The following is a 23,359-nucleotide window of genomic DNA, read 5'->3' on the forward strand; positions in this document are numbered from 1 at the left end:
GATTGGTTAATGTCGCTATAAGTTCTTGGCTTGGTGGTAAATGTGATCACTTCTGCCTATACTTGGTTCTTGATTTGACGGTCTATCTATAGCAGAACCATTTGCTACATATACGCTATGTACTCCATCATAATTACATTCTTATCGGGCAGTTATTACTGTTGTATGAGCCGCAGTGTATGAATGGTTTCAATAACCATCATCATCATCATAACATAATAAATTTATAGCCCCTAAGCACTTTTACAACCCTGACATGAAAACTGAGTTGCCAGGCATTTGCCACGCATGGCTCATATCATTATAACATAATGAATTTATGGTCCCTAGACACTTTCAGAGCCTCAAAAAGGAAAGAAGTTGATCTAATAAGTATTTTGATAGACTGACATTATTAAATATAGAATGCAAGGAGAATAGCACGGTTAATGATAGTGCTATGATTCGCCACCTACTTTCCATACGCTTCAAGGGTATTTACTACTGGATTGCCTTATGAAAAGGGCATTGAGTTTTCCAGCTAGCCCCACAAGCCAAAACTAATTCAACCCCAGAATCATTGTCTGTTTTAGATTGGCCAAATTTTGATGATTCTGGACTCATCAAATTATTTTTGCAGATTCGACTAAGTGAAGTATGATGATCACCCCATGCTTCCTTAAGCTTCCCGTATGCCAACGGGAGGATCCCGGTTCAAATCCTGGTGAACGCAAGTTGTTTGATTTTTTTGACGTATTACTGATGTCCTCGTATGGTGTTTTGTACTCTTATCCATGATCTATATTTTGACGATTTCCGCAAGACTGTACTGGCTCTAGGAGTCGCACCTTATTAGTAGTAGATTTCTTTCCCAACTTAGTTCAAAAATATCTTATTCCCCTTCATTGCAGACATTGGGTCCACCAACAGTCTTTTCTATCCCTCAGTATGACATTTAAAGGACTTTAAATAAAACCTGGAGCTCGACTCCCCTACAAAAAAAAAATGCTTCCTTAAGCTTTCCTGAAGTACTTTTCAAGGCGCATCCAATGGTACTAAGTAAAATAGATGATTTGAATAAACTTATCAAATGATTTATGAAAATATGAAAAGAGGTTTCTGGCCAAAATGTCGAAATTTTACATATCAAAGTCCCACAAAGATGATTTCAGAGGTTGCTTTGGATCGAGAGAAACATTTTGATTCAAGGTATACCATAGTAAAAGTCTTCGTTATCAAGATGAAAAATGCAATCGTTTGATTTTCAGTGAAAACCATGAGGGGTACCTCATGCTTTTTGGTCGAATTTTGTTCATGTTTTTTTGATCCCCAAAAAGTTGAGCAAAGGTGTCAGAAAGTAACTGCCAGATGAGAGCAAGTGTTCTGTCCTATTATGACAATCTAAAACGGCCTTGGACGCGAGAAAACGCAGCTCAAATGCATTCAAATTTTGCTGTAGTATGGACACTAAGGACTAAAAAGTGGAAATACCAGTATGCTACTTGCCCGTATATGAAGTAGATACATGTATATGGATGTAGAGCATCAGATAAGAGTCAGATCCACAGATAATATGAAGGATTTTCATGTGTAAGTGGAGGGACAAAATGAAAGTAGCAGTATTTTGATAAGATACGCAAGGGCAATCGGCAGCACGAGTTGCCGCTGCGCAGATTGTTTCTCACCAAAGCGACGCGAAGGTAGAGAATCATCTGAAGTGTAAACACTCATATGATTAGTGATTATATATCAATCAGCAATCAAGGTTCTTCTAATATTTTAGCTGTATTAATTTTGCGATATTAGCCAAAGGCCCGCGACAGCGCGAGTCGTTTGAGCGTAGGTTGGTTTCCACCGAAGCGAAGCGTAGGTCAGGAAACCACCCGAAGTGTTGAAAGGCTCGTATACCATTGTAAACGTCTTCATTTTCAAGGCGAAAAACGCGATCGTTTGATTTTCAACGAAAACCATGAGGTACCTCTCATAGTTTTTGAAGGATTTTGGCCATGTTTTTTTGGTCCCAAAAAGTTGAGCAAACATATCAGGAAGTAAGTGCTAGATGAGAGCAATTATATAGTGCTATTCTGGCGGTCTAAAACGGCTCATGTGAAACAACTTTGTTGTTGCCTCATGAATATTTGGTGCAATGATGAAATACAGGCACCAAAATAACATGCTACGGATTAACTTTTGCAAGCAACCAATCTGTGCAATCTCCATTTCAATCTAAAACATTGTGCAATCATCATGACATTTCCTAATGAGGTTGATGTTGGTATTGCTTGTTGCAAAATCTATAATGGTACAAAATAGGGAAGAATCATGATTCAAAAGCATGCCAAACCAACTTGGTAGCATAGTGGAGAGAGCATGAAAAGTGCTACGTTGACTCAATAGTAAACAAAACTGCTCAATATGTAATCAAATGAAGAATTTATCACGATGCCAAACCATGTGCTGATTTGTATATTTATTTTAGTATTTAGAAGCAGTTAGATCCGCTGCAGGGCTCTTACAATGGGTGCCGTCAACAGATTTGTCATAATAGCAGAATAGACTTCCAAAGCAATTGAAAATGCCTCAAACCAGTACAGATGTATAATGTTTTACGTTCTTATTGAGAAAGCATTTGGACCATAACGGCATTTCCACACACTGAGCAAGTAAGAGTAAAAGGTCCATCTGTCTACAAAGCATTTGAAACTCGGTAGTTGTTGTTTGGTAGCCATGATAGACACTTAGTTTTTTTGGGTTAAACAGAAATCAGAATAGTATATAAATCGCATTTGATCAAAATAGATCTTTTCGTATTTCTCTTTTTCTCTGACAACAACGTTGAAAAAAAAATGAAGGCTGCTACTCTCTTTACAGGTATTTGTGCTTTGGTTGCTTCTGCTTTTGCTGCTTTGGAGATTACCATTCCTGACTCATATACCGAATGGTACACTGGATATACTGGTTTGGTTCAATGGAACAGTTCAGCATCTGAATTTGGTCTCTTATGTAACATTCAATTGATTGATGTTGAGACGACCGAAGTTGTCTTCAACTTGACCAACACTTCTATTCCTTGTTCTCTCGACAATTACACTACCCCTATCCTCCCATCTTTTGACCACCAAGTATTCACAGTTCGCATTGGTGAGACTAACAATGCCTCTTTGTGGTCTTATACTGAAAACTTCGAGATTCTTGCCCAAGAATGTCATGATGAAAATCAAGCTTAAATCTTGCATTTGTACATTTTACCATACTATCATACACTTTAGAAATAAAAATTTTAATGATCCATCTTATTTCTGGCCTTCAATCAGTGTCCCACGCACGGTCCCTTCCCTTTTTCCCGTTACTGAAATGTCAAAATGTTTCAGGACCATGTGTTTGCGGCAAAAGATGTATGTAGTTTCAAGCATGACGTTACAATTGCTGAGGGATTTATAGAAATATATTCCATAACTATGTATTAAAGCGTACGTTGCACAGCATTAAATAATTGACGCTGGGGCAACAGTAGTGGCACTGGTATTGGCAGAGCCATTACCAATGACCTTGAATTGATTAGAATAGGTAGCAGAGCTATGTCGAGAAAATGAGCAAGCGTGCTTTTATAGACCGAAAACACATGTGCTACTTACGTGATACCATAAAGATCAAAGATATATTGGAATGCGTAAGTACCACCAACAAGCTCTTTAGGAACCTAGTCGAAACATAATTAGCTATCGTAAGAAAACCATTACCAATGATCAACAAACTTACAGTCCATACGTAGGTTCCAGTCTTGCCGTTAGCTGTTAAATTAAGGCCAATAGGTTTCATTGACGCAGGATCTTTGCCTTCCAGAACAGCGATGGTAAATTGCTCATCAATGCCATTGAGCCAAGCTACAATAAATGCCAGTTGAGGCAGGCAGAATAGAAACTGATTAATGCAACTTACTTGTGGTGACACTACATGTATTCAGCATTAGGAAAGATAATTAATTAGTAAATAAACGGCAAATAAACACATAGAAATCCTACATCGATGGCGCTGTATAGGTAGTGTTTTCAAGAGGTGCAGTGACATAGAAAGGTGTAGTTGAGGCATCGCCATTGTTGCCATGGATAGTGTTTAAAGAGTTATGCACAGAAGCAGGAAATGCTGTAGACACAGCAACAAAAGTAGCAGCCAAGATGGAACCTAGGAACTTCATTATGAAAGAGGAATAAGAAATAGATAAAAAAAGATGGAACAAATGCTCAGGTTTAAGAGGTTTTATATTGACACTTCTATCAAAGAAAGTTTCATGATTGGTTAATGTCGCTATAAGTTCTTGGCTTGGTGGTAAATGTGATCACTTCTGCCTATACTTGGTTCTTGATTTGACGGTCTATCTATAGCAGAACCATTTGCTACATATACGCTATGTACTCCATCATAATTACATTCTTATCGGGCAGTTATTACTGTTGTATGAGCCGCAGTGTATGAATGGTTTCAATAACCATCATCATCATCATAACATAATAAATTTATAGCCCCTAAGCACTTTTACAACCCTGACATGAAAACTGAGTTGCCAGGCATTTGCCACGCATGGCTCATATCATTATAACATAATGAATTTATGGTCCCTAGACACTTTCAGAGCCTCAAAAAGGAAAGAAGTTGATCTAATAAGTATTTTGATAGACTGACATTATTAAATATAGAATGCAAGGAGAATAGCACGGTTAATGATAGTGCTATGATTCGCCACCTACTTTCCATACGCTTCAAGGGTATTTACTACTGGATTGCCTTATGAAAAGGGCATTGAGTTTTCCAGCTAGCCCCACAAGCCAAAACTAATTCAACCCCAGAATCATTGTCTGTTTTAGATTGGCCAAATTTTGATGATTCTGGACTCATCAAATTATTTTTGCAGATTCGACTAAGTGAAGTATGATGATCACCCCATGCTTCCTTAAGCTTCCCGTATGCCAACGGGAGGATCCCGGTTCAAATCCTGGTGAACGCAAGTTGTTTGATTTTTTTGACGTATTACTGATGTCCTCGTATGGTGTTTTGTACTCTTATCCATGATCTATATTTTGACGATTTCCGCAAGACTGTACTGGCTCTAGGAGTCGCACCTTATTAGTAGTAGATTTCTTTCCCAACTTAGTTCAAAAATATCTTATTCCCCTTCATTGCAGACATTGGGTCCACCAACAGTCTTTTCTATCCCTCAGTATGACATTTAAAGGACTTTAAATAAAACCTGGAGCTCGACTCCCCTACAAAAAAAAAATGCTTCCTTAAGCTTTCCTGAAGTACTTTTCAAGGCGCATCCAATGGTACTAAGTAAAATAGATGATTTGAATAAACTTATCAAATGATTTATGAAAATATGAAAAGAGGTTTCTGGCCAAAATGTCGAAATTTTACATATCAAAGTCCCACAAAGATGATTTCAGAGGTTGCTTTGGATCGAGAGAAACATTTTGATTCAAGGTATACCATAGTAAAAGTCTTCGTTATCAAGATGAAAAATGCAATCGTTTGATTTTCAGTGAAAACCATGAGGGGTACCTCATGCTTTTTGGTCGAATTTTGTTCATGTTTTTTTGATCCCCAAAAAGTTGAGCAAAGGTGTCAGAAAGTAACTGCCAGATGAGAGCAAGTGTTCTGTCCTATTATGACAATCTAAAACGGCCTTGGACGCGAGAAAACGCAGCTCAAATGCATTCAAATTTTGCTGTAGTATGGACACTAAGGACTAAAAAGTGGAAATACCAGTATGCTACTTGCCCGTATATGAAGTAGATACATGTATATGGATGTAGAGCATCAGATAAGAGTCAGATCCACAGATAATATGAAGGATTTTCATGTGTAAGTGGAGGGACAAAATGAAAGTAGCAGTATTTTGATAAGATACGCAAGGGCAATCGGCAGCACGAGTTGCCGCTGCGCAGATTGTTTCTCACCAAAGCGACGCGAAGGTAGAGAATCATCTGAAGTGTAAACACTCATATGATTAGTGATTATATATCAATCAGCAATCAAGGTTCTTCTAATATTTTAGCTGTATTAATTTTGCGATATTAGCCAAAGGCCCGCGACAGCGCGAGTCGTTTGAGCGTAGGTTGGTTTCCACCGAAGCGAAGCGTAGGTCAGGAAACCACCCGAAGTGTTGAAAGGCTCGTATACCATTGTAAACGTCTTCATTTTCAAGGCGAAAAACGCGATCGTTTGATTTTCAACGAAAACCATGAGGTACCTCTCATAGTTTTTGAAGGATTTTGGCCATGTTTTTTTGGTCCCAAAAAGTTGAGCAAACATATCAGGAAGTAAGTGCTAGATGAGAGCAATTATATAGTGCTATTCTGGCGGTCTAAAACGGCTCATGTGAAACAACTTTGTTGTTGCCTCATGAATATTTGGTGCAATGATGAAATACAGGCACCAAAATAACATGCTACGGATTAACTTTTGCAAGCAACCAATCTGTGCAATCTCCATTTCAATCTAAAACATTGTGCAATCATCATGACATTTCCTAATGAGGTTGATGTTGGTATTGCTTGTTGCAAAATCTATAATGGTACAAAATAGGGAAGAATCATGATTCAAAAGCATGCCAAACCAACTTGGTAGCATAGTGGAGAGAGCATGAAAAGTGCTACGTTGACTCAATAGTAAACAAAACTGCTCAATATGTAATCAAATGAAGAATTTATCACGATGCCAAACCATGTGCTGATTTGTATATTTATTTTAGTATTTAGAAGCAGTTAGATCCGCTGCAGGGCTCTTACAATGGGTGCCGTCAACAGATTTGTCATAATAGCAGAATAGACTTCCAAAGCAATTGAAAATGCCTCAAACCAGTACAGATGTATAATGTTTTACGTTCTTATTGAGAAAGCATTTGGACCATAACGGCATTTCCACACACTGAGCAAGTAAGAGTAAAAGGTCCATCTGTCTACAAAGCATTTGAAACTCGGTAGTTGTTGTTTGGTAGCCATGATAGACACTTAGTTTTTTTGGGTTAAACAGAAATCAGAATAGTATATAAATCGCATTTGATCAAAATAGATCTTTTCGTATTTCTCTTTTTCTCTGACAACAACGTTGAAAAAAAAATGAAGGCTGCTACTCTCTTTACAGGTATTTGTGCTTTGGTTGCTTCTGCTTTTGCTGCTTTGGAGATTACCATTCCTGACTCATATACCGAATGGTACACTGGATATACTGGTTTGGTTCAATGGAACAGTTCAGCATCTGAATTTGGTCTCTTATGTAACATTCAATTGATTGATGTTGAGACGACCGAAGTTGTCTTCAACTTGACCAACACTTCTATTCCTTGTTCTCTCGACAATTACACTACCCCTATCCTCCCATCTTTTGACCACCAAGTATTCACAGTTCGCATTGGTGAGACTAACAATGCCTCTTTGTGGTCTTATACTGAAAACTTCGAGATTCTTGCCCAAGAATGTCATGATGAAAATCAAGCTTAAATCTTGCATTTGTACATTTTACCATACTATCATACACTTTAGAAATAAAAATTTTAATGATCCATCTTATTTCTGGCCTTCAATCAGTGTCCCACGCACGGTCCCTTCCCTTTTTCCCGTTACTGAAATGTCAAAATGTTTCAGGACCATGTGTTTGCGGCAAAAGATGTATGTAGTTTCAAGCATGACGTTACAATTGCTGAGGGATTTATAGAAATATATTCCATAACTATGTATTAAAGCGTACGTTGCACAGCATTAAATAATTGACGCTGGGGCAACAGTAGTGGCACTGGTATTGGCAGAGCCATTACCAATGACCTTGAATTGATTAGAATAGGTAGCAGAGCTATGTCGAGAAAATGAGCAAGCGTGCTTTTATAGACCGAAAACACATGTGCTACTTACGTGATACCATAAAGATCAAAGATATATTGGAATGCGTAAGTACCACCAACAAGCTCTTTAGGAACCTAGTCGAAACATAATTAGCTATCGTAAGAAAACCATTACCAATGATCAACAAACTTACAGTCCATACGTAGGTTCCAGTCTTGCCGTTAGCTGTTAAATTAAGGCCAATAGGTTTCATTGACGCAGGATCTTTGCCTTCCAGAACAGCGATGGTAAATTGCTCATCAATGCCATTGAGCCAAGCTACAATAAATGCCAGTTGAGGCAGGCAGAATAGAAACTGATTAATGCAACTTACTTGTGGTGACACTACATGTATTCAGCATTAGGAAAGATAATTAATTAGTAAATAAACGGCAAATAAACACATAGAAATCCTACATCGATGGCGCTGTATAGGTAGTGTTTTCAAGAGGTGCAGTGACATAGAAAGGTGTAGTTGAGGCATCGCCATTGTTGCCATGGATAGTGTTTAAAGAGTTATGCACAGAAGCAGGAAATGCTGTAGACACAGCAACAAAAGTAGCAGCCAAGATGGAACCTAGGAACTTCATTATGAAAGAGGAATAAGAAATAGATAAAAAAAGATGGAACAAATGCTCAGGTTTAAGAGGTTTTATATTGACACTTCTATCAAAGAAAGTTTCATGATTGGTTAATGTCGCTATAAGTTCTTGGCTTGGTGGTAAATGTGATCACTTCTGCCTATACTTGGTTCTTGATTTGACGGTCTATCTATAGCAGAACCATTTGCTACATATACGCTATGTACTCCATCATAATTACATTCTTATCGGGCAGTTATTACTGTTGTATGAGCCGCAGTGTATGAATGGTTTCAATAACCATCATCATCATCATAACATAATAAATTTATAGCCCCTAAGCACTTTTACAACCCTGACATGAAAACTGAGTTGCCAGGCATTTGCCACGCATGGCTCATATCATTATAACATAATGAATTTATGGTCCCTAGACACTTTCAGAGCCTCAAAAAGGAAAGAAGTTGATCTAATAAGTATTTTGATAGACTGACATTATTAAATATAGAATGCAAGGAGAATAGCACGGTTAATGATAGTGCTATGATTCGCCACCTACTTTCCATACGCTTCAAGGGTATTTACTACTGGATTGCCTTATGAAAAGGGCATTGAGTTTTCCAGCTAGCCCCACAAGCCAAAACTAATTCAACCCCAGAATCATTGTCTGTTTTAGATTGGCCAAATTTTGATGATTCTGGACTCATCAAATTATTTTTGCAGATTCGACTAAGTGAAGTATGATGATCACCCCATGCTTCCTTAAGCTTCCCGTATGCCAACGGGAGGATCCCGGTTCAAATCCTGGTGAACGCAAGTTGTTTGATTTTTTTGACGTATTACTGATGTCCTCGTATGGTGTTTTGTACTCTTATCCATGATCTATATTTTGACGATTTCCGCAAGACTGTACTGGCTCTAGGAGTCGCACCTTATTAGTAGTAGATTTCTTTCCCAACTTAGTTCAAAAATATCTTATTCCCCTTCATTGCAGACATTGGGTCCACCAACAGTCTTTTCTATCCCTCAGTATGACATTTAAAGGACTTTAAATAAAACCTGGAGCTCGACTCCCCTACAAAAAAAAAATGCTTCCTTAAGCTTTCCTGAAGTACTTTTCAAGGCGCATCCAATGGTACTAAGTAAAATAGATGATTTGAATAAACTTATCAAATGATTTATGAAAATATGAAAAGAGGTTTCTGGCCAAAATGTCGAAATTTTACATATCAAAGTCCCACAAAGATGATTTCAGAGGTTGCTTTGGATCGAGAGAAACATTTTGATTCAAGGTATACCATAGTAAAAGTCTTCGTTATCAAGATGAAAAATGCAATCGTTTGATTTTCAGTGAAAACCATGAGGGGTACCTCATGCTTTTTGGTCGAATTTTGTTCATGTTTTTTTGATCCCCAAAAAGTTGAGCAAAGGTGTCAGAAAGTAACTGCCAGATGAGAGCAAGTGTTCTGTCCTATTATGACAATCTAAAACGGCCTTGGACGCGAGAAAACGCAGCTCAAATGCATTCAAATTTTGCTGTAGTATGGACACTAAGGACTAAAAAGTGGAAATACCAGTATGCTACTTGCCCGTATATGAAGTAGCTACGTGTATATGGATGTAGAGCATCAGATAAGAGTCAGATCCACAGATAATATGAAGGATTTTCATGTGTAAGTGGAGGGACAAAATGAAAGTAGCAGTATTTTGATAAGATACGCAAGGGCAATCGGCAGCACGAGTTGCCGCTGCGCAGATTGTTTCTCACCAAAGCGACGCGAAGGTAGAGAGCCATCCGAAGCATAAACACATTCGTTTTCAAAATGAAAGCGGTTTGGCATCACATTGATGGATAATTTGGTCAATGCCATTAATGCTCGACACTGTTGCAAGGCTTTATCTTTCCCACTGACATGCTCGTAGGGGTTGCTCTTGTTAACTTCCACACAAGGTATTGTGTATTAATTTACCCGATATATCACACTTGCCTGAATCATGGTTTGACTCTCCTTTGAAAGGCTCCTCTTTTGACTGTCTTTCGATTACACCTTTATTCTACTCTTTATACCAAATGGATAGTGTCATTGATCATGTACATTGGACAAAATCATCATTAGCTGTGTTTGCAGACGAATGGATTGGAGATCCAACACCACAAGAATTCATTGCAATTCCTGAAGCAGAAGAATTCAATTTCGATGTGAATCTAGAAATACAGCTCAATCAAAAGGAAAACAAGAAACGCCAAAAGACAGAATGGAAGCCCAATCCAATGGAAGTCTGAACCATAACTTATACCACGCTTATTCGTTTTTTATTATATTCATCACTAGAATTGTGAAGATCCATCATATCTAAATAAAGATTTAGCATTCTTTTATATTATCATCAACCAGATTGAGCACTGGTATTTCATTCCTCGCATTGACTCGAACATTGAATAGATAGCTCTCATTTATTTTGTGCTCAAATCCTTGGCTTTCTGATATACACTGAGCCTGTTTGTTAGAGCAGAACTTGGATTTTGTAATAAAGAGATACTTCAACAGTGGAATCTATGCATTGAGAATGTTCAATAACATGTAATCTCAAAATTTAACATCGTATTTTCAACACAGTAGACGCCATGTTGTCCGGTACATCACGTGCGCCAAAAGCGTGGACATCCATTAAACTTCAAAACCCAGAGGACATTGTCTGTCTGCCCGGGCCAAAGCAAAAAAAAAAAAGGGAATATAGGTCAAAGGCGAATAATTGATAGAACACCCTCTTTTTCGTTATAGCCAAAGGTAAAACATTGATGAAAAGACTGACATACGGATACAGAATCGTAGAATATGTTTAAATGATAGATGGATACACATCCATTTCGAATGGATGGATGCCCATATGTGTGTATATCTGATCTTGTAAGGTTTTGAGAGCCACATCTACAAATTCATACCTTCACCTTGGAATCATCAAGCATTGTGGACATTTTGAAGGAACACTCACGCACTACTCTTATACAATTGAACTCGGCAAACACCAATTAAACTGTGTATTTCATACATACATGGGATCCACTTCTACTACATTTAAACATATTCTATGAGACATTTCCGTTGTGGACAGTGAAAAGGAGATCTGAGTGATGAGGATTGAACGAAGTGGACTAATGGTTTCGTTATTCCATTAGCTACAAATGTCGCACGCACCTAGAAATAGCTTCATTGCTCCCGGCGTATCTCGCTACTCTCGTTCCGCTGCCTACTCCAAGAAGGCTCAATACAAGCGTAAGCAAACCGCTGTTGCTGCTCCTGCCAAGGCTGCTGCTACTGACAAGACTGTCGAGGTTAAAGGTGGTAAGAACGGTAACAACCGTACCGTCCCTGCTCAAAAGGCTTCTCGCTTCTACCCTGCTGAGGATGTTCCTCAACCCAAGGCTGGTCGCAAGGCTGCTCCCAAGACCTCTCTCCGTTCCACCATCACTCCCGGTACCGTTGCCATCCTCTTGGCCGGTCGTCACAGTGGTAAGCGTGTCGTCGTCTTGAAGCAACTCGACTCCGGTCTCCTCCTCGTCACTGGTCCCTTCAAGATCAACGGTGTCCCTTTGAGACGTGTCAACCAAGCCTACGTTATTGCCACCTCCACCAAGGTTGATATCTCTGGTGTCAAGGTATGTAGTTGAAAGGGGGAGAGAGAGAGCTATATAGGCTGATCATGGCAGTGTATTGATCTTGTGTGGTTTGTTTAGGTTGATGAGAAGATCAACGATGCTTACTTCAAGAAGGCCGCTAAGGCTGATAAGGCTTTCCTTCAAGGTGAAGAGGTAAGTTTATGTTAATGTGAATGCAGAAATGGGAATATATAACTTAACATGCGCTGCAATGCTTATAGAAGAAGGCTGCTTTCCCTGAGTCCAAGGCTGCTGACCAAAAGGCTGTTGACAAGGCTCTTCTCGAAGTTGTTGCCAAGACTCCTTTCCTCCGTCAATACTTGGCCTCTTCTTTCGGTTTGAACAAAGGTCAATTCCCTCACAACATGAAGTTTTAAATGATTTATTAAAAACGAAAAACATTAAACATTGGGAATAAGTTTCTTGATTTAAAATAAATGAACTATTTTTTATTACAAATGTCGGTTGACCTTGTGATGTCGTTAAATTACTTTGTTGATCATAGCAACAAGAAAAAACTTTTCGATTCTTTTTTTTTTTGTACAAACAAATATGATTTGGTCATTCAAGAAGGGCAAAGAGCATAAATCAGTGCTGCCTCGTAACCATGACAACCACTTGATCGCTAACTATAGTCACCTTAGGCATGATGAAGACCTGCAGCAACCAAGTCAACGCCGAGAGGAGCAGCAGGGGAGAGCAATAAAAGGGACAACAGGAGATCAATGTACGAAATACAATAAAATGTACCTTTTTCTCACTTTGCTGGCATTCTCAGTAATATACATCGCATGTGTATTAACTCAACCAATTGCTCATTTATCGCCATCATTTCTGTACAAGGACATCAATACGATAATTTCATTTGGTGATTCGTATACCACCAGGTACTTGGATATGGATTCTCTGACTTATGCGTGCCGCAATTGCACTTCAGCAGGTGGTCCGAATTGGGTGATTTATCTTACAGATTCTACACAATGGATTAGTTGGGATTTTGCGTATAATTCTGCACCAGTGAACAACAGTATCGTCAACCAAGTAAGAGGTTTTGCACGTGTATACTATGATTTGCTAATTTATTTCACAGGTGCCCACGTAAGGATGATGGATAACACCTCGCTTTGAAGACGTCCACTCATTCATTGTTATAGAGTCGTCGATGTGAGCACACAAGTGCGCAATCTGTATCAACAAATCTTTGTATCACCTACCAAGAAAATCTCTGGTATTGTGGATTCTGTTTACAATAAGAGAGGCATCCAGCACACGCATGAATCGACATTGGTTACAATTTGGGTCGGAATAAACGACATTGATCTAACGTACAACTGGAATTCAACAGATGAACTCGACTTACTCATTATGCATCGATACCAAGTCCTCATCGTAAGTTGGTTGCAAAGCCAAACAATGAATGAAAAATGTGTTAATTGTACAAGCATAACGCACATCATCCAGAACGAACTGATTGAAAAAGGAGAACGGAATTTTATGCTGATCAATGTGCCACCCATCCACAGAGCCCCTATATGGCATAATACAGAGAATGAGAAATTGATCGAAACCCGTGTCATAGGTCAGTCTACGGATGATGTAGCTAATGTCACATCGTACATGCGTGCTGACGATTTCATTTATGCAGAATACAACAAAAAGCTGAAAACGATGGTGAAGCATCTCAAGCGTGCACATGCATCTGCTATTACATTTATAGAGTACGATGCATGGCAGTATTTCGACAGTTTGTTAGATGATCCAAAGGAACACGGTATAAAAGATGTGCTCACCTTCTGCCCTGACTGGTAAATATCAACCTGACGCTTCCTTGTGCTCTATTAACCTTGATGCCAATAATAGGTCTCATCCTGTGGAAAACCATTGTAAGCCCATTGGGGAGTAAGTTTATCACAACTCTGCTGTATGGTCATCGTTATTCTAATCCTTGGCTTGTAGATATTTCTGGTTGAATGACCTTCATCCGACATTTCATGTGCATGATCTTTTGTCCCAGGATATCAAAAGACATTTACAGCGATATAACTGATTACAATGTTAGTAATAAACCAGTAGTTTTCTCATGAAAAATCAGCACTGAAATCAGTGGGTTCATTCTTTGAGGTGTGAGTGCATTCAACAGGGTTGAAATTTCCAAGGCATGTGAGGAATCTGTTAGGAAACATATTTAGTATCCATGAACTGACTAGAAATGTTGACTTGCTAGTTTAAAATGCATTTCGAGCATCACATCTCAGTATTTCATAGCGCCTGTGAATCAACCAATTTCAAACACAATCCTTTCGCGTCCGGCTTGGTTCTCTTCTGATGGAGAATCACAAACAGAGAGGAGATGGGGGGAGAACAGTGCACACACACACTACCCATAAAAAATATTTTTTTTTTCCTCTCTCTCTTTTCACTCTTTCATTCTTTTACTCGTATATACTCAACCTATATCTCGATAGAAGAATATCTTTATCCCTCTCTCTCTTTGAACCATCTTTCCAAAGAAAGAAAAGCTAATATAGTGAGAAACTAAACAAGCATTCCATGGGCGATTCATTTTTTGGGTAAAAAAAAAAAAAAAAAAAAAAAAAAAAACGACATGGATAAACATTGGAATTAGCACACTAACCATTGTAACATAGTTTTAATACCAATTTACCGCCTTTGAGTGAGGACGAATTCCTTGCTCTAAAGAAACAAGGCAAGAATAGCAACAACAGAAACGATCAGAGCCAAAACTATGATCACATCGATGCTGACGTGTACGATTTCGCAACTTTGCGTCAAGAACTCGGTGTAAATGAACATGACGACTTTCAAGACGAAGAGGAGGATGGTTTGGGTGATCAGCTTATCGAAGAAGGCGACGATGTGAATGATTTGACTTTTGGAGATGCTCCTGTTGGTAAGTGAGTATAGGAGTATTTTATAGTGGTTTGTCTAAATACGCGGTTTATACCTCATAGGCAAGGATTTCGATTTCTCTGGAAACACACAGCGTTTTTCCAATGGTATTTCAGAGGAGGAAGCTTTCTATGCTAAGCGTAAGGCTTACGAGGATCAACAAGGTAGAAATGAAGCAATACGGGTGTTTTACACAGGACTAACCTAAAGCAAACATATAGCTAATCAAGGTGGATTCCGTAACCCTTGGGCTGCTACCCCAAGTCGTCAACCTGTTTCATCTTCTGGTATTGGCAGAAATTTTGGGGAGGTAAAGCATTGGAGATGTGAGAGGACATGGAGTGTCAGTTTCTGACATGGTTATGGAAATATAGGCTTCACCTATGGCTCCCTCAAAGAGCATTTGGGGCAACTTTAGCAGCGGCCTATCTCCAGGTATGTAATTTATCAGAATTTCAATGAGGAGATGGACAGTGCGAACACTAACATGCATTTTAGCCGACAATGCGGGTTTTTCATCCTTGACAGGTAGTCAAAATGGCTTGTCTCCTTTTGCCAACGCTAGCAGACGTCCTCAACAGCAGCAGCAGCAGCCTCAATTTGTTGGTGGCATGTCTCCCACGACCTCGGCTGGATTCCGGCAACAACAGCTTCATCATCATCAGCAGCAACAACAGCAACGTCGCCCTGTTACTTTGGAAGACATTGAGGCTGATATGCGTCAACAAGCTGCTAATCGCTACCGCAACGAATCTCCCATGAACAATGGAAAGGGACTGAATTTGGCAGAACTGGAAGCTACTTTGCAACAACAACAGCATCAGCACCAGCAACAGCAACAACATCAGGTGCAACCTCAGGGACAACCTCAAGGAGAGCACGGTATTCCTCCCTTTGGATTTGCTCCATCTGACCCTATGCAAATCTTGGCATTGAAACAACAACAAGAATTGAAGGAGCAGCAATTGTCCATGGCCCGAGAAATGAAGCGTAGAGAGCATCATCGCAAGGTGAGTGAAAAATAGGGTGTCAGTGTGTGTATTCGTACAGCTAATCCAAGTGTACCGTACTAGTCTCAATACGATGGTCTTATGACTGATCAAGACAAGATGTATGTTAATCGTATTCAACTGTCTCAATTGGCCTCTGGAGATCCTTATGCGGATGATTTCTACTATCAAGTCTACTCGTCTCTCCGTCAACGTGCTGGTCTGCCTTTGCAGTCATCTCTCCCTCAAAATGCTGCCAACAACACTACTGAAAGTGGCCGCAGTGGTCGTCGTCGTGAAGAGAATACCATGCAGCGTATGCACCAGCAATTGCAACGTATCGTCAATGATGCCAAGCGTCGTCCCAAGCAGACCCAAGTTTCGTTGGAAGGTGCATTGGGTAAGATTACTTCTTTGACTGTTCGCAATCCTCGTCAAGTTTTGCAAGTGCCTAGCAGCAACAATTCGGAATCCACTGCTGCTGCTGCTACTTCTTCAACTGCTACTGCTGGATCTCCTGAAACTGCTAGCAAGCCTGTCTCTGTCAAACCATCTGCTGCCGTCGACAAGCGTCATGTGCTCAAGATCACAGAAGACATGTACACAATTGTTTTGGAATTGGAGCAAATGCGTCGTCAAGGGCCACCTCAAGCTCGTCATGAAGATGAACAGGATGAGAAGGATCGTATTGAAGCTTTCAATGAAAAGTATGCAGCCAAGGTAGAGAAGCTTTGGAAGACGTTGCGTCTCACAGAGACTTCTGAAACACCCTTCTTGGTGTCTCTGCTCTCTATTGCCAAGGGCAAGAAGCTTATACCTCGCATCGTACGTCAATTGAACCATGATCAAAACCTGACCTTGTTGACCGTCTTTATTGGTAACTTCTCTCGTCTTCAAGTATGTCGCCATGTCATCTATCCTGGTACAGCTGTTGCGAATGTGGATGAAGCCAAGAAACAGCAATTTGTCAATTTTGAAGATGTGGAGCTCTTTATGAACGCGACTGCGCCTCCTCTTTTGGCCTTTATTGCTGAGGCACCTTTGCGCATTGTTGATGGCTTACTTCACTTGTTGTTGGACAAGAATGACATTTTGGCCGTTGCTCAAACAAAGCCTGGATTAGCTTTCTTGACCATGCTCTTGTCTCGTGCAGAAATCTTGAAGCAAGGTGGTGGATCCTTACAAGGATTAGCTCCTCCTACTCCTGAAGAAATGAATCGCTGGCAAGAACTCTATGGTAACCTCTTTAATACACTCAAGGGTCGTTACCTCACTATATTCCCATCTTTGTACTATTTGGTCCCTCACAACCCCAATACACCCATGATGCAATTATCACTTGCCGTGGATGACATGTACGTATGGCAGTTTTTGGCTGCTATGGCTGTAGGCGCATCCATGGATCAACAACACATTTTGGTCACTGAAGTCAGGTACTTTTTTTTTTTTTTTTTTTTTTTTTTTTTTTGTCTCGAAATGCTTCATCACATTATTGTATATACTCACTTAATTGTATTCTATTAGGGACCGTGTCATGGACAATATTGTACTCGCAAAGAGAAATAGACTTCCTCTTGATCAAGCCAGCCATCGTATTTCCAATGTCAACTTGTTTTTGCATGCTTTAGGTCTCGATGCATCCCAAGTGTCTGTTCCTCTGTAATCTTTCTCTCTCCCTCGCTCTGTTTGTATACTCTTTTTTTTTTCTTACACCCATTTTACATACACAACACTCCATCAATCGACAAATATCATAAAAAAAAATTATATAAAAAATTTATCATAATAATACACAACCTTGTCTAATCATTATCAAAAAAGAAATAAGGGTATTCACAAGCTTTACACATAAAATCTTGTCTAGACAGTCGGTTTTCCAATCAAGGTGTTCTTTTTCTCTTTGCTATAGACAAAGAACTGAATGAAAATCTGCCAGGGCTGTTAATTGGATTCCATCGAAATGTCTGCTAAACCTTAAATACTTACAATAAAGTCGAAAATCAATGTTCCGCATGAACCAACAATCCAAGAAAGGTTCATTAAAATGTAGTTGATGTTTGTTGATTTCAGAAAAATGGACTATTTGTTTCAATTAAACTCGCATGTAAAACTCGTCTGAAATGTTGGCTATATTTACCATGGTAAAGAAAACGTTTCCCATGACAGCACAAGTAAACATTCCAAAACTCAAACCTTCTGTGCTCTTGTTTCTCCAGTTTTTCAATATCTGAGGTATGCGGCTTCCAACGTATAACAATGCACTTGACCAACCCATCAGCTGAGGAAGAAACTCCAAACGGTCGCTCTGACCATCATCATCGCCACCATGCTGATGTTTCCAATGAGCATTGTAATATGTGTAACAAGATACTACTGTTACTAAAACAATCGATATTGCTGAAATTAAATTGAACAATTTAGTGCCACTAGTTTGTTTCTTTTTGGTATCAGTGATGGTAATAAAAGAAGAGTTTGATGAAGAGATGACGGTGTTGTTGGTGTATGAAGTTGTCGCTGTGTTCAGTAAGGAGCTTGATTCATCTATCAGCGCTGGAATGTCCTCCTCTTGATGCTGATACACTCGCTTGCTTTGTTGTCGATAGTAAATGACTTGCCAAATCAATCCCATGTCAGCTACTGTGTAGTATAAAGCAAGAACAAACTAGTACAAAATAAGCCTTCCTGACAGCAAGCAAATTTTTCAATCCTTACCATGGTTACAAGCAAATCCTGCATAATGACACCGAGCAGATTAAACACATCGCCAGCTAGCCAGACCACTAGAAATGTCATGGAAAGGCCATCTCCACTTTTGCGTCGATAGTTTTCCCACAATTGTCTGATTGGCACTTAGCATGATGATTATACTACAAAAACCAAAAGGAAACTTACGGTGTAAATACAATAAGCCAGCATACAATTGACAAATATCCTGCAACGGAGGACGCAAATGTATGATTTATCATTAGAAACTAAATAAAGTGTAATAAAAGAGAGAGAGAGAGAGAGAAAAAAAAAGGGAAAATGTTTCAATCAATTTTTTTTTTTTTTCTTTTAGGCTTTCCCGCAAATACATTTATTTTAAGCGCCAAATGTCGTTTCAAAACTCAATCAAGCCACTTTCCATACACTCTAATTGATATCCACACACTCTTAACAGTAAAACAGACCCCATTTCTCTTGATTTAATTCAAACTTGATAAACAAATGTCATTATGGCATGTATTTTGTCTCTGTGTAATATATATATTTTTCAGTTTAATCGTCAAGTTTTTGGTGGCAAGCAGAGGTAATAAAAAGTGTAAAAAATCACTACAATTAAAAGTAAGAGATATCTCCAAACTTCTCCTTGTAACCGGGAACAGAGAATTGACCCTTTTGGAGGCTCTCTTCAATGTTCTTGGTGATTTCGGGCTTGGCAACAACAATATCGTCAACCTAAATGTACACAACAGCATTAATATCAATCCCCTATCTCCCACACATTCCATGATTGTTGATACGTACGGTGAGTTGTTCGATAGGACGAGAACCTTCAATGTTGCTGAGGGTGGCATGAAGATCCTTGAGTTCGTGTTCGATTTGTTGAACGGTCTTTTGAGCCTTGGAAACCTATTGCACATGCAGCTCAATAATCATGTCCATGCCAACATTTTGTTCATGTGAAATACTCACAGCCTTGGCTTCGAATTGGTTGATGGCATTCAACTGAGCATCCAAGTTGTAAGCAACGGGCTTGAAACCGCTAACGGCCTTCTCGGCTTGTTGAACAACATCTTGGTTCTTCAAGACCTTGCGGTAGTGAGCAAAATCAACAGAGGTGGTTTGTTCCTTGAGTTCGGCAAGGACACGCTTAACTTCGTCGTTACGCTTACGGAAAGCTTGAAGAGAGGCGACAGTTTCTTGAGGAAGACTGACGCTCAACTTGGACCAGTTAATAGCAGCAGCACGGATGGGAGAAGCCATTTTCTATTTCTTTATTGTTGTATGTAAAAAAAAAAAACAAGGAGAAGGGAGGTTGATGAATTTAGATTTTCTAGTTTTCGAGGCCCCCACCCTCTTGTAAAATAAAAAATAACAGCCATCCCCCCCGCAACACACTGGATTGGAACCAACGCGGTTACTTGATGATTGCTACGTCAGACATCACGTGTAGTAAAGGTAATTTGATGGATTTCAGTGTTTTGAGATGCTGAGAGCGCTTCTCCAGTGGAGATATTCTCTTCATTTTGTTGCAACCTAAACCACAGTGAAGGATTATATGGAAACAAGGCATTCTGTGATAGAGCGATTATTTCTTCGCAACGAGTAGATTGACATTTGATATTGGAGCGAATGATCCTTCGTAACGAGTCAATCAACATATGGTATTTGAGGTGGGATTGGTGGGGGCACGCAAGAGTCGCATCAGTTGGTTTATGTAGCTGTATGGATGAGTCTTGTATAGCGAGTCTCTGGATCTGGTCGACAACAGTTGTGCAAGTGTATGAGACGTCCATGTTTTGCTAGCAAACCATGCCATTTGATCTGCGAGCTGCAATGTATACGGTTTGGATGGGATTACTCAAACTATATCAAGCCATCAGGCTTACTGATATCGTTAGGCGCAGATGAAGCTATTTTTATCTGTAACCTTAACATTATTAGCTTCGTAAATATCAGAAGGATATGTGGCAGCGATCTAGAAATGAATGCAACTACAAGCCAGAAATAACATTATGCTTGATGTGCCCTCTTCAAGTCTATCCAATAGTGCCAACGATCGCATTCTTCTTGATAGCAAAGTCTTCTTTGTTAAAATATTCGAGTGTGTCTACGCTTTGGATGGCTCTCTGCTTTCATTTTAACCCTCCTCTTGCACATGAGAACTCCATACTATCTGTGGATCCGGTTCTTATGTGATGTTGCACATCCATATACACGTAGATATTTCACATGCGGACAAGCAGCATACGGGATTGCCCCTTTCTAGTTAAGAGTGTCCCTGATGCAGCAAAATCTGAGTGCATTTGAGCTATGTTTTCTTGCGTTAGAAGCCGTTTTGAACTGCCAGAATAGCACCAAACAGTCGCTCTCATTCAGCGCTAATTTCCTGACACGTTTGCTCAACTTTTTTGGGATCGTCGAAAATCAACTTCAAACCATGAGGAGTACCTCATGGTTTTCATCAAAAATCAAACGATTGCATGTTTGACACCAAAAATGAAGACTTTTACTATGGCATGTATTAAATCAAAATGATCTTCTCGATCCAATGCAACCGCCAAAGTTAGTTTTGTAGGACCTTGATATGTAAAATTTCGACTTTTTGGCCTGAAACGTCATTTCATATTTCCATAAATTGCTCAATAAGTTTACTATAAACATATATCTTACTTGGTACCATTGAAAGCGCCTTGAAAAGTACTCTAAGAATGTATTAGGAAGCAGAGAAATATCATCACAATTTATATAGTCGAATATGGAAAAGTAGTCCAATTGAGTCGAAAATCTTCAAAATATGGCCAATCTGGAATAGACAAAGAGTCTGAGTTGAAATTAATTTTGGTAGTGGGTGATGAATTCGTAATAATAAGTCGATGATAATAATCAGTTGTCAACTGTATCTAAAACGAAAGCAAAAAGCCTCTTTATTACAGGGCATCTAGCTTGCTTAAATATGGTAGATCCCTGGTCAATGGCTACTACGTTGAGATGGTATATAAATAGCAGGCCACTGGGGCCTTATGGATTGTTGGTATAGCTTGTTGAGAGGCCACCTAAGTCGATATGTTTCATGTAGTGTAGGTGTATCTCGATATCTTGACATTGGGGAGATTGAATGTATTGTAGTTCCTGAGGCACCTGTGCACACACAATTGACTGGACTTGTAAACATGGATGTGATGTGATACGATAAACATCATCTATGCTGCTACACTGTAAAAGGTGGCTTGAGGAGAAAGTGAGTATAGCCTAAGATGCATGCTTGTATGCAACAGTGGGACGGGCCAGCTGGCAAACTCATCTAATCAAAGGCAACAATGGATGCTTTTGAAGCTAATGGAAACTAAATGGCGAATTAGATACAACAATCGCTAGTCGTTCTATTTCCTTTTGAAGTATTGTTTCAACAACGACAATCCATCGAAATACTTGTAAGCTCAATGCCTTTCCATTTTGAGGTTGCGAAAGTGTTTAGGGGCAATAAATTTATTATGTTATGATCTGACGAAGAAACTAGTATGGCAGTTCCGACGATGCGTAGAAGTTTAGCGACACTGGAGAGTAGTGCTGGTGCTTGCAGTCCGAATATAAGTTTAAAGACATTATGATATTGGGTAGTGATCTCTAGTATCAGTTTATTGACTCAATATGCTCAATGTTGAATAACTTGAGGCCTTTTGTTAAGATTTGGTACGTTGGTAAAGCAATAAGACAGCTACGCAGCAAGAACGCTACCCCATTATAAGGGCTTTGAGGGAAATTAGCCAAGGTTTCGGTGATAGCTGAACCAGAGAAATCTAGCTATCTCCACTGACAAATATGTAAATCATCCCAGGGAGACTTGGCCAGACTTGTATATGCGCTCCAATTGTTTTCCTCGGTACTATAACGATGTTTTGCTTGATGCGTAGGCAGTCTGGTGCTAGAGTAATCACAAAACACAGATAAGTTAACTGTACAAGTCGACTCCTTGAGAATACTGAATGATTGTGCACTATTTTTGAAGATCTTATTAATGCTGCCTCTTAAGAGGGGCTTGTCAAGGAATTGAAGATATCTCCCATTGAGTAAGCTGATCATCAGTCTCTGAGCCAAGTTATAGAAAGAATGATTTCCCATCGCCATTCGCCATGATACGCAGTACACTATGTGGATAGCGTATTTGCCATTGGACAAAATATGTAAATTTCTTTTCTGGAGACGCTGTATTAGGCTGACAATTTCGATTGGCAAAGCTGAATGATTGATAGTGTTTGCAAATGTTGAGGTAATTTTGCTCTAGATCGCCAAGTATATTGGTTGTCAGTAGCAGCAATCAGCTGCTTTTTGAGTTTGTGAGTAGCGTTGGGCATTTTTCTGAGATGAAAGAAAAAGGTGCTGTATAAGCACAGGGATCAAGAAGTTGGGTGCATTATCCTTAACTATGGATTTTTGAGTCATGAGCTTCAGCCTACGGAGCGAAATAAGGAATTTTGTTTTGAAAGCATAATCCGGTATATCCTTTCTAATCCGTGCCGTTTCTATATATGCAATGCGCGAGCTTTCATTTGTTGACAGAATGGTCAGTTCTCTTCTATTGTCTTCTGAAAGGGGTGTGGCTCCGTGTAGACCACCGCACTCGATAGCAGTGGAAAATAAAGCTATCCCAGCATAGAGCAATAG

The 23,359-nt window shown here is 39.4% G+C and overlaps 10 protein-coding genes across 10 annotated transcripts; 6 read left to right on the forward strand and 4 right to left on the reverse strand.

The window, feature by feature from the left end:
• Nucleotides 1-2,825: 2,825 nt before the first annotated feature.
• On the forward strand, nucleotides 2,826-3,206 carry ATC70_001084 (uncharacterized protein; the record flags this gene model as incomplete). Its single annotated transcript, XM_064820488.1, has 1 exon — nucleotides 2,826-3,206. One exon carries the CDS (start codon nucleotides 2,826-2,828, stop codon nucleotides 3,204-3,206), a length of 381 nt encoding a protein of 126 aa, XP_064684408.1.
• A 258-nt stretch (nucleotides 3,207-3,464) lies between these two features.
• Nucleotides 3,465-4,174, reverse strand: ATC70_001085 (uncharacterized protein; the record flags this gene model as incomplete). The annotated part of the gene is made up of 5 exons (XM_064820489.1): nucleotides 3,465-3,555; nucleotides 3,615-3,679; nucleotides 3,739-3,863; nucleotides 3,919-3,929; nucleotides 4,002-4,174. 5 exons carry the CDS (start codon nucleotides 4,172-4,174, stop codon nucleotides 3,465-3,467), a joined length of 465 nt encoding a protein of 154 aa, XP_064684409.1.
• A 2,920-nt stretch (nucleotides 4,175-7,094) lies between these two features.
• On the forward strand, nucleotides 7,095-7,475 carry RNR1_1 (ribonucleotide-diphosphate reductase subunit rnr1; the record flags this gene model as incomplete). The annotated part of the gene is made up of 1 exon (XM_064820490.1): nucleotides 7,095-7,475. The coding sequence occupies one exon, from the start codon at nucleotides 7,095-7,097 to the stop codon at nucleotides 7,473-7,475; it is 381 nt and encodes a 126-aa protein (XP_064684410.1).
• A 258-nt stretch (nucleotides 7,476-7,733) lies between these two features.
• TAD2 (tRNA(adenine34) deaminase) lies at nucleotides 7,734-8,443 on the reverse strand (the record flags this gene model as incomplete). Its single annotated transcript, XM_064820491.1, has 5 exons — nucleotides 7,734-7,824; nucleotides 7,884-7,948; nucleotides 8,008-8,132; nucleotides 8,188-8,198; nucleotides 8,271-8,443. The coding sequence occupies 5 exons, from the start codon at nucleotides 8,441-8,443 to the stop codon at nucleotides 7,734-7,736; spliced, it is 465 nt and encodes a 154-aa protein (XP_064684411.1).
• Nucleotides 8,444-10,505: 2,062 nt separating this feature from the next.
• Nucleotides 10,506-10,718, forward strand: PTC2_1 (Protein phosphatase 2C 2; the record flags this gene model as incomplete). The annotated part of the gene is made up of 1 exon (XM_064820492.1): nucleotides 10,506-10,718. The coding sequence occupies one exon, from the start codon at nucleotides 10,506-10,508 to the stop codon at nucleotides 10,716-10,718; it is 213 nt and encodes a 70-aa protein (XP_064684412.1).
• Nucleotides 10,719-11,618: 900 nt separating this feature from the next.
• ATC70_001089 (uncharacterized protein) lies at nucleotides 11,619-12,469 on the forward strand (the record flags this gene model as incomplete). Its single annotated transcript, XM_064820493.1, has 3 exons — nucleotides 11,619-12,092; nucleotides 12,171-12,245; nucleotides 12,314-12,469. The coding sequence occupies 3 exons, from the start codon at nucleotides 11,619-11,621 to the stop codon at nucleotides 12,467-12,469; spliced, it is 705 nt and encodes a 234-aa protein (XP_064684413.1).
• Nucleotides 12,470-12,644: 175 nt separating this feature from the next.
• On the forward strand, nucleotides 12,645-14,139 carry FAHD1_1 (Acylpyruvase fahd1, mitochondrial; the record flags this gene model as incomplete). Its single annotated transcript, XM_064820494.1, has 6 exons — nucleotides 12,645-13,133; nucleotides 13,183-13,190; nucleotides 13,247-13,481; nucleotides 13,554-13,897; nucleotides 13,953-13,991; nucleotides 14,049-14,139. 6 exons carry the CDS (start codon nucleotides 12,645-12,647, stop codon nucleotides 14,137-14,139), a joined length of 1,206 nt encoding a protein of 401 aa, XP_064684414.1.
• Nucleotides 14,140-14,642: 503 nt separating this feature from the next.
• FAHD1_2 (Acylpyruvase fahd1, mitochondrial) lies at nucleotides 14,643-17,654 on the forward strand (the record flags this gene model as incomplete). The annotated part of the gene is made up of 8 exons (XM_064820495.1): nucleotides 14,643-14,662; nucleotides 14,741-15,003; nucleotides 15,065-15,166; nucleotides 15,224-15,312; nucleotides 15,377-15,437; nucleotides 15,501-16,012; nucleotides 16,076-17,424; nucleotides 17,516-17,654. The coding sequence occupies 8 exons, from the start codon at nucleotides 14,643-14,645 to the stop codon at nucleotides 17,652-17,654; spliced, it is 2,535 nt and encodes an 844-aa protein (XP_064684415.1).
• Nucleotides 17,655-18,083: 429 nt separating this feature from the next.
• GLR1_1 (Glutathione reductase) lies at nucleotides 18,084-18,957 on the reverse strand (the record flags this gene model as incomplete). The annotated part of the gene is made up of 3 exons (XM_064820496.1): nucleotides 18,084-18,653; nucleotides 18,704-18,830; nucleotides 18,884-18,957. 3 exons carry the CDS (start codon nucleotides 18,955-18,957, stop codon nucleotides 18,084-18,086), a joined length of 771 nt encoding a protein of 256 aa, XP_064684416.1.
• Nucleotides 18,958-19,309: 352 nt separating this feature from the next.
• Nucleotides 19,310-19,957, reverse strand: ATC70_001093 (uncharacterized protein; the record flags this gene model as incomplete). Its single annotated transcript, XM_064820497.1, has 3 exons — nucleotides 19,310-19,429; nucleotides 19,499-19,603; nucleotides 19,667-19,957. The coding sequence occupies 3 exons, from the start codon at nucleotides 19,955-19,957 to the stop codon at nucleotides 19,310-19,312; spliced, it is 516 nt and encodes a 171-aa protein (XP_064684417.1).
• Nucleotides 19,958-23,359: the final 3,402 nt, after the last annotated feature.

This window comes from Mucor velutinosus (assembly GCF_035048745.1).
Source record: "Mucor velutinosus strain NIH1002 chromosome Unknown tig00000041, whole genome shotgun sequence".
In the NCBI taxonomy this organism is placed as follows: Eukaryota; Fungi; Mucoromycota; class Mucoromycetes; order Mucorales; family Mucoraceae; genus Mucor; species Mucor velutinosus.